Source organism: Phyllobates terribilis, unplaced genomic scaffold, assembly GCF_046119375.1.
Source record: "Phyllobates terribilis strain yellow unplaced genomic scaffold, ASM4611937v1 Scaffold_5__5_contigs__length_657084704, whole genome shotgun sequence".
Taxonomy (NCBI): domain Eukaryota; kingdom Metazoa; phylum Chordata; class Amphibia; order Anura; family Dendrobatidae; genus Phyllobates; species Phyllobates terribilis.
The window spans coordinates 479,194,528-479,211,835 of NW_027362765.1; the positions used below are offsets into that span (position 1 = coordinate 479,194,528).

General features: G+C 50.2%; 1 protein-coding gene across 1 annotated transcript in view; it reads left to right on the plus strand.

The window, feature by feature from the left end:
* PCDH15 (protocadherin related 15) overlaps positions 1 to 17,308 on the plus strand; it is a 2,836,044-nt gene that overhangs the window by 814,320 nt on the left and 2,004,416 nt on the right. The window contains exon 6 of the mRNA XM_073685487.1: positions 415 to 531. Within this exon, the coding sequence (XP_073541588.1) occupies positions 415 to 531 (117 nt within the window). The remainder of the gene's footprint in view (positions 1 to 414; positions 532 to 17,308) is intronic.

A 17,308-nucleotide genomic window follows, 5' to 3' on the forward strand; every position in this document is an offset into this window, starting at 1 on the left:
ATTCTCAGAATCAGGGGGATCCGTTGAAGCGTTCCAGAGTAATTGCTTCATAAATTGACAGTGGTCAGAATTGAAAAAATTGGCACGGTCACGAAGGCAAAAACAGGCTCTGGTGCGAAGTGGTTAACTACAAAGCCAAATTTAATTGGGTGCTATAGCCAAAAATACATGATGACTAGATGATCGATATCTAGCTAAACTATTCAATACAAGACAAGAATAAATAGAGATAAATTATTATATAAAGTTCAAATATGCCTATTATATTGATTGGTATATGACAGAATTTTTTTAGGTTTCTACTGTATATGTCATATAAATCAGACTACAGATAATGAACCTTGTGTTATATTAAAATATTTGTTGGTACATTTGCAGTTTGGGCCACTAAACAAATTTTATCTTATTTTTCAGCTCACACCAGTTGGTACCACAATCTTTACTGGCTTTACAACTAATGGTGCTACAGACATAGATGATGGTCCTAACGGTCAAATTGAATATTTCATCACTTACAACCCCAATGATACAGTAAGTAAAAACGCAAAACAGGATGAAAAAGTATAATTTGCTAATTGTAATTCTTGGACACAAAAGATGACAAAGGATGACATCTTTAGGTTATACTGATTTAGTTTGTAGTTGACTTCTGTTTAAAAGACTGTATACTAGTGTTGAGCCACCCCCGTAGTGTTCGAGTTCGGTTCGGTTCGTCGAACACCCGTGTGTTCGCCGAACTGTTCGTCGAACTGTTCGTCGAACACCTTCGAACACCGTTAAAACCAATGGCAGACAAACAAAAACACATAGAAACACATAGAAAACACCTTCAAAGGTGTCCAAAAGCTGACAAACTGCTCAGAAGACACAACTAACACATGGAAAAGTGACAAGTACATATAGTCATGCGAAAAGAAAAGAGGTGGAGGAGTAAAAGGAGGGGGAGACACAGATATAGGCATGTCATGCCCTTCTAAAATCCAAAAAGTGAGAAGCCGAGACGGCCAGTCCGCTCCTGCCCGTGCCACCTCCGTGTCGCCGGGTTTGTGCCAGAGCCGCGGTGAACCCTGACGGCCAGCCCCCCTCTCCCAATACTGGTGCCTGTCCGCTGGTGGGTCGAGAGAGCCCCCCTGTGGTGGAGGCAGCTCTAAGCTTTTTAATTTAAATTGTCCCTCTAATTTGAATGAATACACTTTAAATCCATTTACAAGGATCTATTGGAGGGCAAGTCTCATGCCAGCAGCCGCGTAATTCCAGCTCCAGTAGCGTCCACTAAAGCTGCTGCAGTTAAAAAGCTTTTATAAGGATCGAGCTCGGCTGTCCACCGCAAGGCATCCTAGTGCCAGTCCCAGCCCCTATGCCTTGGGGTGCCTCCTGATGCTCTTCACTAAGTATCCCGTGGTCCCGAAGCATTTCCTTTGAAAAAATTAAGTGTCCAAAGTACAGGTGGTGTAGCTTGCTTAACAGCCGGGATAATCCGCTGACTAGCAGACACTGCTACTAGGCACAAAGTATTTCCTGGGCTAGATGCAGTTAAAAATTTGTAAGTAGATACTCTCGTTGGATGCTGAGAAAGCATTCCATAGAGTCTCCTGGCACGCCATATATGATTCTCTTAAAAAGCTTGGGGTAGGGGTCTAGGGGACCCTTTTATAGCCAAAATCACGGCCCTGTATCACAATACGTCACCTAGGCTGAAGATAAATGGAACTGTAGCACCGAGGGCTCGGTTGCTACAGACGTATTGCACCTCACCCAGAGGTGTGATATCTCACTCTCAGATAAGGATGGAGTGTGGATCAGGACCCGACACCTGCATGCATTACACCACATTGCCGTGGGGCAGGGCGACCAATATGCCCCTGAGATGGGCACAACAGTCCCTGTCCCTGGCTGGAGTGGGGGGAGGGAACACTGAGGAAGGGGAACCCTGCAGTGCAGGAGCAGGGAGGAAGCAGTTCCTGGGTGCATTGAGAAGGGAGTATAAAAGGTGGGCACCATCTTAGTTCAGTGCAGAGAAGTCTGAGCAGAAGTGGCAGGGAGCAGGGGCTCTGCATGAGCTCTGCTCCGGAGGCGGGCCTAGTAACAGAGGCCCAGGCCTGCAAGAGGGAGAAGGAAGGAAGAGGAGCAGAGAAGGCTCCAGGAACGAGGAATGAAGGGATCCCAGGGGTGCGGACGGGCGAGTCGCCACCGCACGCCCGAATCCACCTGCGTGGAGGGGTCAGGCCAAAGGGGGAGACCGGTCCCCGAACTAGTGGAGGCAGGAAACGACCCTCAGCTAGAAACCGGAGGCTCTGACATTTTATGTGGCGCAGCCCCTTGCTCCACCCGCTAGGAAGGCACCACATAGGGTCAGGGAAACTGGCGCCAAGTTTACCAAGAGGAGGCCTGAGGCAGCCGGACAGAAGTGTTGGTAAGAAAGGCCAGACAAAGGACACACAAAGGGGGTCCTGTGAAGCGCTCCAAAGTTATCTGGGAGTTGTCTGAGCCCCTCACCTGGTGAGCACAGTACGACGTGGGCAGCCGTTACCTGCAGACGTGGTCTGGATAATAAGAACTGTGAGTAAAGGCCCTGAACTGCATCACTGACTCCGTGTCGTTACTGCTGCTGCCCTGCACCATCACCCCCATCCTCCGCATACACTGCCCTGAGGCTATACTCCTCCCGTGGGGAGTTATGCTACGCTCTGCTGCACCCACAACACCAGCCTTAGCGGTCTGCCCTGTAGCGGCGGTTCACTCTGACCGCAATCCACGGGTGGCGTAGTCGGACATTTAAACATCAAAACCACATAAATAGTTCCGCCACTGGTTTGACCGCCCTGAGCCACGGAACCGGATCGCCGCCACGAAGACTACAACCACCAGCATCCACCAAAAAGGGTCCGGCTCCGGGTGTCCCAAGGCCCAGGGGGTGCGTCAGAACATTTTCATCACCTTTCACAATCACCAATGGGACAAGGCAGGGATGTCCTCTGTCCCCTCTCTTATACATCCTAGTGACGGAGCACCTGCTCTCATCAATTCGCCATAACCCCAATATTAGGTGGATTGAGGTGGGAGGCACCGAGTACAAGTGCTCTCTATTTGCTGATGATGTCCTAGTATATATCACTCAATCACATATATCCATCCCTGCTGTTATGGCTGAAATAGATCACTTTGTTACATGGTAAAATTTTAAAATCAATGCAGCGAAGTCTGAGGCCCTCGATGTCTCCCTCCCTAAATCCATATAGGATTCCATCCAGTCCAACTTTCCCTTTGCCTGGCCCTCACAGGGTATCAAATACTTAGGAATTCCTATTCATAGAGACCTCTCCCATCTATGTTATCTTAATTTTGGGCCCTTTATTGAACAATTCCATACAGACCACGGTTGGCAAGTTAGAACTGTGAGATTCACTACGTGCACCACTGGTATTTTGTGGAAAAGCACATGTAAGATTCTGCAACAGTCTCTGCTGATACTCCTGCATGCGTGCATCCCTTTCTATGGCAGGAATAATTTCTGCAAATTTACTTTTGTACCGGGGATCTAACAGTGTGGCAACCCAGTAGTCAGGATTATTTCTAATTCTCACAATTCGAGGGTCATGTTGCAGGTAGTGCAGCAAGAAGGCACTCATGTGTGTTGCGCATCCAGGAGCACCAAGTCCCTGTTGTGCTGGTGGCGAGGTAACAATCATGCTTCCTTCCTCTGTCCTCTCCCCCCAACCTCGCACAACAGAAATGTGATCAAGGTCTCCCTCATCTGATGAGTCTTCCATCAGTTCGTCCTCCACTTCTTCCTGGGCTCCTGCACCTTCCTCACTAGTTTGGCTGCTACCATGCGCCCTGGTAAAACCATCTCCCCCACCCTCACATGCCTGCCGCCTTGGTGCTGCCGACCGTCTGGACCTTGCAGATGTTAGCCCTTCCGCATACAACTCCTCCTCCTCTACTTCCTCCACCTCCTCTTGTGCCACCACCTGACTCCGAATTCTGTTTAACATGTGCTCCAGCATGTAAATCACCGGAATAGTCATGCTGATAATGGCATCGCCAGCACTAAACATCTTCGTCGCCATTTCAAAACTGTGCAGAAGGGTGCATAGGTTCCTGATCTGAGACCACTCCTCCAGCGTGATTTGCCCCACCTCTGAATCTCGTTTGCCCAGGCTATACGTCAGAACGTATTGCACCAGGGCTTGTCGGTGCTGCCACAGTCGCTGCAACATGTGCAGAGTTGAATTCCACCGGGTAGGCACATCGCATTTTAGCCGGTGAAGTGGCAGGCCCAACGACTTCTGTAGAGATGTAAGTCGCTGAGCTGCGGGATGCGAACGGCGGAAGTGAGCACACAGCGACCGTGCCCTCTGCAGAAGGCCATCTAGTCTGGGATAGTGGGCTAAAAATTGCTGGACAACCAGGTTCAACACGTGAGCCATACAAGGCACGTGTGTGACATTGCCCCGGCGAAGGGCCGCACCCAGGTTTGCAGCATTGTCGCACACGGCCTTCCCTGGTTTCAGGTCCAGTGGAGACAACCATTCATGAAATTGGTTCTCCAGAGCTGACCACAACTCCTCAGCTGTGTGACTCACATTTCCCAGACATTTCAATGTAAAAACCGCCTGATGACGTTGAGCCCTACTGCCAGCATAGTAAGGAGGTGTGCAGGATCCCTTCTGCGCAGTTAGAAAGCTTGTGGCATGACCAGACAGGCTTTGGGTGCAGGTGGAAGACCGAGAGGAGGTTGAGGAGGCAGAAGCAGTGGAGGAACTTTGACATAAAGAGGATTGACGCACAACTCGTGGGGACGGCAAGACTTGGACAGCAGCCCCTTGTCCTGCTGTCACCATAATTACCCAGTGCCCAGTCAGCGACATGTAACGCCCCTGTCCATGCCTACTCGTCCAAGTGTCTGTGGTGAAATGCACCCTGTCACACACAGAGTTTCTCAAAGAAGCGGTGATGTTGTGTGCGACATGCTGGTGGAGCGCAGGCACACCTTTCTTTGAGAAGTAGTGCCGACTGGGCATCTGGTACTGGGGCACTGCGACGGACATAAGGTCTCGAAAATCCTCTGTGTCCACCAGGCGGAAAGGCAGCATTTCTGTAGCCAAGAGCTTGCAGATGGTGAAATTCAACCTCTTAGCTTTCTCATGGCTAGGAGGAAATGGTCTTTTACTTGTCCACATCTGAGGGACCGAGGGCTGGCTATTGTGCTTAGACGGGGTTGATAAGGGTGTCCCCGGCAAACTGCCGGTCTGTGAGGAAGATGCAGGCGGACATGTTAGGTTGCCTTGATCCAAAGGTGGTGCTATCGATGTCGGACAGCGCTCAACACCAGCTGGTGTTACCACCTCCAAAGAAAATGATGACCTGCCAATCACGCTGGCTGTTGCGGGTAAAGAGGTGGCAGGTCTGCGCCCCAAAACAGGTGTGACTGCTGTCCCCCCAGTCACAGAGGATGAAGAGGCCACGGATGCACAAGATATGGCAGACGGTGATTGGCCCGGCTGGCTAGGCCGCATTGTAGCACACTGAGCTTCCCACTGCAACTTATGCTTCATGTCCATGTGCCGGTTCATGCATGAAGTACTCAAACTATGTATTTTTTGGCCTCTACTTAGCTTTTGCTGACAAATGTTACAGATAACACGAGTTGGGTCATCTTTATCGATCTGAAAAAATGCCCAGGCTATGCAAGGCTTAGCACCCATGCGACCTGAAGAGCCACCACGACTTGTGGTGAGAGGCAGAGTTGTGTTTGAGGATGCAGTTGTTGACGTGCTTCCAGTACTACGTCTCTGTCCAGGAAGGCGCAACCTGACCTCGTCGTCACTAGCATCTTCCTCCACCTCCTCTGCTGACCTCATCTCTTGGCTGACTGTGGGTTGACAGTAAGTGGGATCTCCGACCTCATCATCATCACCCTGTGCGTTATCACACCCGTCGTCCTCAGAGCCAACCTGTTCCTGCCCTGACAAAAAACTAAAGTTGTCGCTCCAATCAGGTATTTGAGTCTTATCATCGTCTTCCTCATTGTCTCCACCAACAGGAGTTACAGTTTGGGAATGAGGGTCTACATTATGGTCAGAACCTTCTGCGTCTGGTCCTGGATCCGACTCATAAAGATTCTGGGCATCAGTGCAGATCATTTCCTCGTCTGGATTCACAGAAGCGCTGGAGTCGACCTCTGATTCCCAGGCTATAGTATGAGTAAACAGCTCTGCAGACTCAACCATCTGTTCTACCTCATACTCAGACGGGCAGCTGGAGATTTGGGAGCTGTGAGGAAGCAAGTGCGATTTGGGTGACACCTTTGAGGACTGGAGTATTTGTGATGTTGAAGTTGATGTGGAGGAGAGCCCACTTAAAGGAGCACTTGATATCCGTTGAAGCACCTGCTGTTTTTGTGCCTCATCTGGAATTTGTAGCGATTGGCGTGGCCGTAAGAAAGGGATCTTATCACATTGTCCGCTAAAAGAAGTAGTCATTTTAGTTTGGCTGGAAGATGGTCTTTCTTCTGCACCTACCCCACGGACACAACCTTTTTTCCCCTTCCCAACACGCCTATTCCCCTTTCCACCAGCAGCAGGCCTTTTTCCACTCATTTTGGTGGTTAACTAATTCACAACTCTGGAGTTGTTTGCACAAAAAAACAATGGATGGTAACCGAGCAGAGCTGAGTGGCCAAACTGTGGTATTAGGCCAAAACTATTGGCTGGGCTAGATGCAGAAAAAAATTATTTTTAATTTGCAACCTGATGGAGGTCAGTATAGATGGACTAATAGACCAAGTCCCACACACTGCTAGAAGCCCAAATATTTTTTCAGAGCTAGATGCAGAAAAAAATTATTTTTAATTTGCAACCTGATGGAGGTCAGTATAGATGGACTAATAGACCAAGTCCCACACACTGCTAGAAGCCCAAATATTTTTTCAGAGCTAGATGCAGAAAAAAATTATTTTTAATTTGCAACCTGATGGAGGTCAGTATAGATGGACTAATAGAACAAGTCCCACACGCTGCTAGAAGCCCAAATATTTTTTCAGAGATAAATGAAGAAAAAAATTATTTTTAATTTGCAACCTGATGGAGGTCAGTATAGATGGACTAATAGACCAAGTCCCACACACTGCTAGAAGCCCAAATATTTTTTCAGAGCTAGATGCAGAAAAAAATTATTTTTAATTTGCAACCTGATGGAGGTCAGTATAGATGGACTAATAGACCAAGTCCCACACACTGCTAGAAGCCCAAATATTTTTTCAGAGCTAGATGCAGAAAAAAATTATTTTTAATTTGCAACCTGATGGAGGTCAGTATAGATGGACTAATAGACCAAGTCCCACACACTGCTAGAAGCCCAAATATTTTTTCAGAGCTAGATGCAGAAAAAAATTATTTTTAATTTACAACCTGATGGAGGTCAGTATAGATGGACTAATAGAACAAGTCCCACACGCTGCTAGAAGCCCAAATATTTTTTCAGAGATAAATGAAGAAAAAAATTATTTTTAATTTGCAACCTGATGGAGGTCAGTATAGATGGACTAATAGACCAAGTCCCACACACTGCTAGAAGCCCAAATATTTTTTCAGAGCTAGATGCAGAAAAAAATTATTTTTAATTTGCAACCTGATGGAGGTCAGTATAGATGGACTAATAGACCAAGTCCCACACACTGCTAGAAGCCCAAATATTTTTTCAGAGCTAGATGCAGAAAAAAATTATTTTTAATTTGCAACCTGATGGAGGTCAGTATAGATGGACTAATAGACCAAGTCCCACACACCGCTAGAAGCCCAAATATTTTTTCAGAGCTAGATGCAGAAAAAAATTATATTCAGTTTGCAACCTGATGGAGGTCAGTATAGATGGACTAATAGAATGATGCTATGCCCAAAAGATTTTACTTCACTAGGTGCAGTAAAAAAATTGGTATTCTCTACACAGGTGGTATATCTTGCAACACAGATAGGCTACTCCACTGACTAACACACTCTGCAATAGGCCAAAAAGGATTAGCTTTGCTAGATTCAGCCAAATGCTGTGAAAAAAACTTGCACAGCACTGGCACAGACCTGCCTGGCAAAAACTGATAGGAACTGATGTAACCTAGTCCTGAAAAGGACTCCAATTACAATTAGTCTTTACTCCCACAATCTATCTATTTAAGAGCACAGACCTGCCTGATAAAAGTCGTAGGAAATGCTGTAACCTAGTCCTTAAAAGGACTGCAATCACAACTATTCCCTACTCCCAAGCTATCTGTATATTTGTGCGAAAATTGGCTTGAAATTAACAAGGTATAGCGCACACAGCAACAGCGGTGCCGTCTAACACGCAGCTGCAGCAGTGAGAAAATGGTGGCGACGGGGAAAATGGCTTGGTCTTATAGGGCAAGGACATGTGACATACACTGCCAATCACACATGCCCTTGCTTGTGTGAAAAAAAGCACTTCGCTCCGTGTGTGCGCTGCTGATAGGCTGACAGATTGCACCTCCCCACTGCAAATGCGGGAAAGAGAAAAAAAAATGGAGATCTTCATTGTTCCTGCAGAGATCCATCCCCTGCCCCTCCCCCCGCCCCGCTGTACACTCAAACTGCGTATTAACATTAATTTTCATCATTACTGAGAAAAAATCCAGTTATGATTTTGGTGCATGAACAGTTATCGAACATAACCTCGAACAGCCGAATTTTTCTCAAATTGTTCGTGTTCGCCGACCGGCTCGAACACCGCCCAAAACAGCTCGAATTTGAGATTGGCGAACAGTTCGAGTAGAACAACGCTCATCTCTACTGTATACCTTGAGGCTCCTTGACAGCCATGCAACATATGTACTGAGTCCTCCAACTAAGAAGAGGCATTTGTATTGCGGGACTACTTTTAGAGAGTCCTAACAGGTCCCTCTACCTCACCTGACTGCACTTAAAAACTCTCCATTCTAAGTCCATCAGCATTACACTAAATCTCCAAACACCAACAGAAAACTGGACCACAGTCTCAAAAAGTAATAGGGAACTCTAAAATAAACTTGTCCTACTTAAATAAGCAGTAGGTGACTCAATATGAGACAATAATAGTTGAGTTATGTAACGGGTCTGGGAGGCGGAACCTCTGAGCAACTTATAGAAGGGGGCGGTCCTTGTAAGGAAGCGGGTGGCGTCCAGGGAAGACAGGCAGGTAGTCACAGCAGGTGACCGGGACAGTCTCTGGGTAAACGGGCAGGAGGTCACGGCAAGTGACCGGGACAGTCTCTGGGTAAACGGGCAGGAGGTCACAGCAAGTGACCGGGGCAGTCTCTGGGTGAACGGGCAGGAGGTCACGGCAAGTGACCGGGACAGTCTCTGGGTGAACGGGCAGGAGGTCACGGCAAGTGACCGGGACAGTCTCTGGGTAAAGGGTAGGTACGACCTGTGACGGCTGAGCCTCCAGGTAGACTAGCAGGCAGATGGCAGATGTGTGCTCCCAGGTGAGCAGGCGAGGGTCTCTGGATAAGCAGGTGGACACAGCATGTGACGGCGGAGCGTCCAGGTAGGCTAACAGGCAGGTAGCAGATGAGCGCTCCCAGGTGAGCGGGCAAGAGTCTCTGGACTGGCAGGTGGTCACAGCACGTGACGGCGGAGCCTCCAGGTAGGCTAACAGGCAGGTAGCAGATGAGCGCTCCCAGGTGAGCGGGCAAGAGTCTCTGGACTGGCAGGTGGTCACAGCACGTGACGGCGGAGCCTCCAGGTAGGCTAACAGGCAGGTAGCAGATGAGCGCTCCCAGGTGAGCGGGCAAGAGTCTCTGGACTGGCAGGTGGTCACAGCACGTGACGTCGGAGCCTCCAGGTAGGCTAGCAGACAGGTAGCAGGTGAGCGCTCCCAGGTGAGCGGGCAAGCTGGTCCATAGACAGACTGACAGATGTCGGAAGGCAGACCGTCGGACCTCAGGCTAGCAAGCAGGTAAGCGGATAACAGGCAGGAATCAGACAGCAAACTGGCAGGAAACTGGCAGGTAACTGGCAGGTAACTGGAAACGGGACCTGAGGGCTGAAGCAGAGTAGTGAACAGTGCAACAACATTGCTCGGGCACCTCCATTTTGGAGGAGGTGCCTTATATATGGTGAAGTCCTCCGGCCATTGGCCGGGGACTCCTTAGGACGGCGCGTGCGGCCCCTTTAAGAGGGGGGGAGCGCGCGCGCGCCCTAAGCACCGTGGCCGGGAAGGAGCGCGTGCTGCCAGCAGAGCGGGAGGAAGACGCCGGGCTCGGAGCGGAGAGGTGAGGGGAACAGCGTCCCTGCCTAGCAGGAGGCAGGGACGCCGACGCTACAGTACCCCCCCCTTTAGGCCCCCCCTTTTTTAGGCCAGACAGAAATTTAGCAAGAATGAGAGGGGGCATGGATGTTCTCCCGGGGCTCCCACGTTCTCGCCTCAGGACCAAACCCCTTCCAATCTACAAGAAAAAAGGTCTTTCCTCTTACCCTTTTGGTGGCCAGAATGTTCTCTACCTCAAACTCGTTTTCAGTGGAAACCAGAGCAGGAGGCGTACCTGTAGACTTGGAAAAAGAGTTAAGTACCACGGGTTTGAGGAGAGATACATGGAAGGAGTTAGGGATCCGCAAGTTGGCCGGGAGTTTCAATTTATAGGCCACCGGGTTGATCTGACTGATGACCTCCAGAGGACCGATGAACCGAGGCCCTAACTTATAGGAAGGAATCTTGAGCCGGACATACTTGGACGAGAGCCAGACTTTATCCCCAGGACGGAATTGAGGAGGATCCAGACGTTTTTTGTTAGCGTGTCCTTTCATACGCTTGGACGACTGAAGGAGTGCGGACCGGGTACTCTCCCACATGGAGGAAAATTTGTTAACAAGAGATTCCGCAGCCGGATTATCCACCGAGGTGGAGAAGGGAAATGGGATCCGAGGATGCTGACTGAAGACTACAAAAAACGGGGATTTGGAGGAAGATTCGCTCTCGTGATTGTTGTAAGAGAATTCGGCCCATGGCAGGAGATCCACCCAGTCAGAATGGTGGGCATTAACAAAGTGCCGGAGGTAACTGGTCAGGATCTGATTGATCCGCTCCACTTGACCATTAGACTGAGGGTGGTAAGCGGAGGAGAAGTCCAGGGTGACGTCTAGCAGTTTACAAGTGGCTCTCCAGAAGCGTGAGGTGAACTGTACCCCACGATCCGACATGATGTGGAGGGGCAGGCCTTGAAGGCGGAAGATGTGGTGGATAAAGTCTTTAGCCAACTCGGGTGCAGACGGGAGGCCTGGCAGGGGAATGAAATGAGCCATCTTGGAAAAGCGGTCAGCGACCACCCAAATGACCGTACAACCGGCAGAGATAGGGAGATCGGTTATGAAGTCCATAGCTATATGCTGCCAGGGGGCAGCAGGTACTGGCAGAGGAAGGAGGCGACCGGCTGGCAGGTGTCTCGGAACCTTGTTGCGGGCGCAGGACACACAGGCAGAAACAAAGTCTATTACGTCCTTGTGCAGGGTAGGCCACCAGTAGTGCCGGGTAATAAGCTGGAGGGTCTTTTTCTGACCGGCGTGGCCAGCTAGTTTAGACGAGTGACCCCAGTGTAGGATCTTCTCCCGATCACGTACCGATAAGAACGTCTTACCGGGAGGGAGACGATTTAGACTCACGGGAGCCACCTGCATTACTCTGGCGGGATCGATGATATGTTTAGGTTCTTCCTCGAGATCAGACACCAGAAAGGATCGGGACAAGGCGTCCGCTTTGATGTTTTTGTCAGCCGGGCAAAAATGAAGAACAAAATCAAAGCGAGCAAAAAACAAGGACCACCGGGCTTGGCGCGGGTTAAGTCTCTGGGCATGCTGGAGGTAAGCCAAGTTCTTGTGGTCGGTGTAAATTATTACCGGGTGAAGAGCCCCCTCGAGCAGGTAACGCCACTCCTCCAATGCCAGCTTGATGGCCAATAACTCTCGGTCTCTTATGGAATAGTTGCGCTCGGAAGAGGAGAAGAGTTTGGAGAAGAAGCCACAAGTTACCATTCTCCCGGAAGATGATTTTTGGGTAAGTACCGCTCCGGCTCCAGAGGAGGAGGCGTCAACTTCCAGGAAGAACTGCTTGTTGCCGTCCGGGCGATGCAGCACCGGAGCGGAAGAGAAGGCCTGTTCTAAGGAAAGAAAGGCCTCCTCTGCTTCGGGCGGCCACTCTCTGGGATTAGTGCCCTTACGGGTGAGCGCGGAAATTGGGGCAGTCCGGGAAGAGAAGTGCGGTATGAAGAGACGGTAGTAGTTGGCGAAGCCCAGGAACCGCTGAATAGCCTTCAACCCCTTCGGTCGAGGCCACTTCACGATGGCAGACAGTTTCTCAGGATCCATTCGTAGGCTGGTCTGAGAAATTATGTAGCCCAAAAACGGAAGCGAGGTCTGCTCAAAGAGGCACTTCTCATATTTAGCGAAGAGGTGGTTCTGCCTGAGCCTGAGCAGGACCTGACGAACATCCCTCCGGTGAGTCTGGAGATCCGGAGAGAAGACCAAGATGTCGTCCAGGTACACCACTACGCAGGAGTAGAGAAGGTCCCGGAAGATGTCATTGACCAACTCTTGAAAGACGGCGGGAGCGTTACAAAGACCAAAGGGCATTACCAGATATTCATAGTGGCAGTCCCGGGTGTTGAAAGCAGTCTTCCATTCATCCCCCTGACGGATATGGACCAGGTTGTACGCCCCACGGAGGTCCAGTTTGGTGAAGATTCTAGCCCCCCTCAGACGATCAAATAATTCCGGAATGAGCGGAAGGGGGTACTTATTCTTCACCGTGATCTGGTTAAGGCCTCTATAGTCTATACAGGGACGGAGAGAGCCATCCTTCTTTTTAACGAAAAAGAAGCCTGCTCCCGCCGGGGAGGTAGATTTCCGGATAAATCCCCGGGCCAGATTCTCCTCAATATATTCGGACATAGACCGGGTCTCAGCAGCGGACAACGGGTAAATACGCCCACGGGGAGGAGTAGTACCGGGTAACAGGTTGATAGGACAGTCGTATGGTCTATGAGGGGGTAATGTCTCTGCCTCCTTTTTATTAAAGACATCAGCATATGACCAATAGGGAATCAGAAGTCCAGGTAGATTAGTTGGGGTAGGAGAAGGACGGATGGGATGAACGGGAACCAAACAAGTCTTATGGCAGTCCTGTTCCCAGCGAAGGACTTCTCCGGTCTGCCAGTCAAGCACGGGTGCATGTTTCTGGAGCCAAGGTAGGCCTAGTAAGAGGGCGTGAGAGAGTCCAGGCAGAACATGAAAGGAGATGCTCCCAGAAAGCAGCATTCCCACCTGCAGAGTAATGGATTCGGTGATGAGTTGGATGGGACGTGGTAAGAGGCCCCCATCCACGGCAGCGACAGATAAGGGTACAGCCAGAGGTTTGGTGGGAATGCGGTATTTTTCTACCAGGGACAGTGAAATAAGATTCCCGGCTGCTCCAGAGTCAAGTTGGGCTAGTTCGAAATAACGGTTCTCCCCGCAGATGATTGAGACTGACAGCAGCAGAGATGGAGAGGGTTTATTCTTGTCTAGGACGACCTCTCTGAGCGATCCTAGACACAGGCGTTTCCCGACCTCTCTGGGCAGGTACGGATCCGGTGCTCCTTACTGCCACAGTAGAAGCAGCTCCCCTCGGCACGGCGTAAGTCTTGACGGGTTTTGACCATCTTGGTCTGGTCGACCTGCATAGGCTCAGGAGAGTGTGCCTGGGGAGTAACGGAGGGAGTGACGGGTTTCTGGAAGGTAGGAGCTAGACGTGGAAACCTCCTCTAATGGGTGACCTCTTTGGCGCGCTCCTGGAACCGTAGGTCAATCCGGGTGGCAAGAGTTATTAAGTCGTCGAGAGTGATAGGAACGTCCCGACCGGCGAGTTCATCTTTAATACGGCCGGACAGACCCTCCCAGAAGACAGATACCAGAGCGTCGTTATCCCAGGCCAGCTCCGAGGCAAGGGTATGAAACCGTATGGCATATTTGCCCACGGTGAGACTTCCCTGACGGAGGCGTAGCAGAGACGAAGCGGATGAGGTCTTCCGTCCGGGTTCATCGAAGACTTTCCGGAAAGCCGTGAGAAAGGCTGACAAGTCGGCCACCAGGGGGTCTCCTCTCTCCCTTAGAGGATTTAGCCAAGCCAGAGCCTCCCCCGTAAGGTGGGACATGATAAAGGCCACTTTGGACCGGTCGGAGATAAACTGATGGGACAAGAGTTCAAAGTGCAGGGTGCACTGGTTTATGAAGCCCCTAGCTTGGGCGGAGTCACCTCCGAAGCGAGGAGGTGTGGAAAGCCAGGGTCCAGGACAGGATACCATGGTGTTGGTGGGCAGCGGCGCTGCCGGGTTGCGAGTCATGACACTAGCGGTGGTTGCTGGTGGAGCAGTCAGTGTGTCCAGGCGGGAGTTGACATTCCGCAGGTGACTCAGGATGGACTCCTGTTGGGACCTCTGACGGGACAGTTCATGACATAGGTCCGAGAGCGAGGGAGCTTGGGTGCCCCCAGGTTCCATGGCCCGAGCAAACTGTAACGGGTCTGGGAGGCGGAACCTCTGAGCAACTTATACAAGGGGGCGGTCCTTTTAAGGAAGCGGGTGGCGACCAGGGAAGACAGGCAGGTAGTCACAGCAGGTGACCGGGACAGTCTCTGGGTAAATGGGCAGGAGGTCACGGCAAGTGACCGGGACAGTCTCTGGGTAAACGGGCAGGAGGTCACAGCAAGTGACTGGGGCAGTCTCTGGGTGAACGGGCAGGAGGTCACGGCAAGTGACCAGGACAGTCTCTGGGTAAACGGACAGGAGGTCACGGCAAGTGACCGGGACAGTCTCTGGGTAAAGGGTAGGTATGACCTGTGACGGCTGAGCCTCCAGGTAGGCTAGCAGGCAGATGGCAGATGTGTGCTCCCAGGTGAGCAGGCGAGAGTCTCTGGATAAGCAGGTGGTCACAACATGTGACGGCGGAGCCTACAGGTAGGCTAATAGGCAGGTAGCAGATGAGCGCTCCCAGGTGAGCGTGCAAGAGTCTCTGGACTGGCAGGTGGTCACAGCACGTGACGGCGGAGCCTCCAGGTAGGCTAACAGGCAGGTAGCAGATGAGCGCTCCCAGGTGAGCGGGCAAGAGTCTCTGGACTGGCAGGTGGTCACAGCACGTGACGGCGGAACCTCCAGGTAGGCTAACAGGCATGTAGCAGATGAGCGCTCCCAGGTGAGCGGGCAAGAGTCTCTGGACTGGCAGGTGGTCACAGCACGTGACGGCGGAGCCTCCAGGTAGGCTAGCAGACAGGTAGCAGGTGAGCGCTCCCAGGTGAGCGGGCAAGCTGGTCCATAGACAGACTGACAGATGTCGGAAGGCAGACCGTCGGACCTCAGGCTAGCAAGCAGGTAAGCGGATAACAGGCAGGAATCAGACAGCAAACTGGCAGGAAACTGGCAGGTAACTGGCAGGTAACTGGAAACGGGACCTGAGGGCTGAAGCAGAGTAGTGAACAGTGCAACAACATTGCTCGGGCACCTCCATTTTGGAGGAGGTGCCTTATATATGGTGAAGTCCTCCGGCCATTGGCCGGGGACTCCTTAGGACGGCGCGCGCGGCCCCTTTAAGAGGGGGGGAGCGCGCGCGCGCCCTAAGCACCGTGGCCGGGAAGGAGCGCGTGCTGCCAGCAGAGCGGGAGGAAGACGCCGGGCTCGGAGCGGAGAAGTGAGGGGAACAGCGTCCCTGCCTAGCAGGAGGCAGGGACGCCGACGCTACAAGTTAGTTGCAGCAGACTTAGGCCATTATATAGGGACCACTGTGTGGCCACACCATATACATGTACGTACCTCCCTGAAACCTATATAATGTGAATCTTTCTACTTCCAGTGGTATATAACCATGTCTGAACTAATTTTTGGCTACCCTGTTACTTATTGACAACATATTTTGCTCCAGTGTGTTTTTCAGTTTGTGTCCTCATTAGTGTTGAGCGAATTTGTTTGGCATTTCAAATTCGTGTTTGTGTTCGGGGTTCCGACTTGTTCGCGACAAAAAATTGGCTCCGCCCATGAACATCCCTGATTTGCTACGCAGTCACTCAGATGTCATCTGCGTGACAGCATGGCAAATCATGGATGATCATGAGTGGAGCCGATTTTTTGGCGCGAACAAGTCGGAACCCCAAACTCAAACACAAATTTTGACTTGTTTGCGCAAAAAAATCATATCTGCCCATGAACATCCCTGATTTGCCACGCTGTCATGCTGATGTCATCTGCGTGACAGCGTGGCAAATCAGGGATGTTCATGGGCAGAGCCAATTTTTTGACGCGAACAAGTCGGAACCGCGAATATGAACACGAATTTGAAATGCCGAACAAATTCGCTCAACACTAGTCCTCATCATTGACCTTCTAGTATATGTATTTTATTTAATAAATTGTGTTTTGCCTATAAAATTTGATATTTTTTTATATGTATAGGTCTTTATTATTATTGTCTCATATTGGCATATTGGGGTAATCTACTCCTTATTTCTGTAGGATATATTAATATAGAGTTAGTCCCCCATTTACAACTCTAATAACAGTAACTCTTCTGGGAAAAAGTTTCAGCTCCAGTGTTAAGTGGCAGAATTATTTGAACTACTCCATCTGACGCTTTGTATTGTGATTGGTGATGCAGGAATTGAATGCAGCTACTCCGCCATGAAAACTCATTTGTGTAGTTTTTGTGTTGATGTTAATAGCAGAGAAGGTTTGGAACTCTGTAGTTATGGAGTCAGAAGAGTCATGGTGACTTTTATGCACTATGCACCTCAGCACTTGGAACCCTCCTCTGTAACGTTACGTGGCCTGCCACTTCATGGCTGTCTTGGTCTTGCTCCTAAAAACTTTAACTTTTCAATTGTACCACTAATGTTTAATTGTGGTATCTTTAGGAGGAAAGACAATTTATTAAAGGGCTGATCCGGCACCTAAAATGTATTTTCTAACTATTTATCTTTACACCCTAACCACTTTTGTAATGAGCTTTATTACACAGTATCCAACATCTCTCCCGAACTACATAATCTCTATATGTGTTTTTTTTTTTACTGTACTTCCTGTGACGTTTCGTTTAAGAGGAGACTGGGGCAGAACTCACTCCCTGCAGTGTCCATCATCCCTCCTTGTACAGGACATCGTCATGGGCCAGCACTGCAGTTACTCACTAGTTTCTTGCATCACTGCCCCCTCTAAAGATTTCCTGGATCCTCGGTGATGGACGCTGTTGCAGATGTGAGTCCAGCACCAGCTCTCTGATTCTGTTTCCGCCGCAGCTTCGGTAAA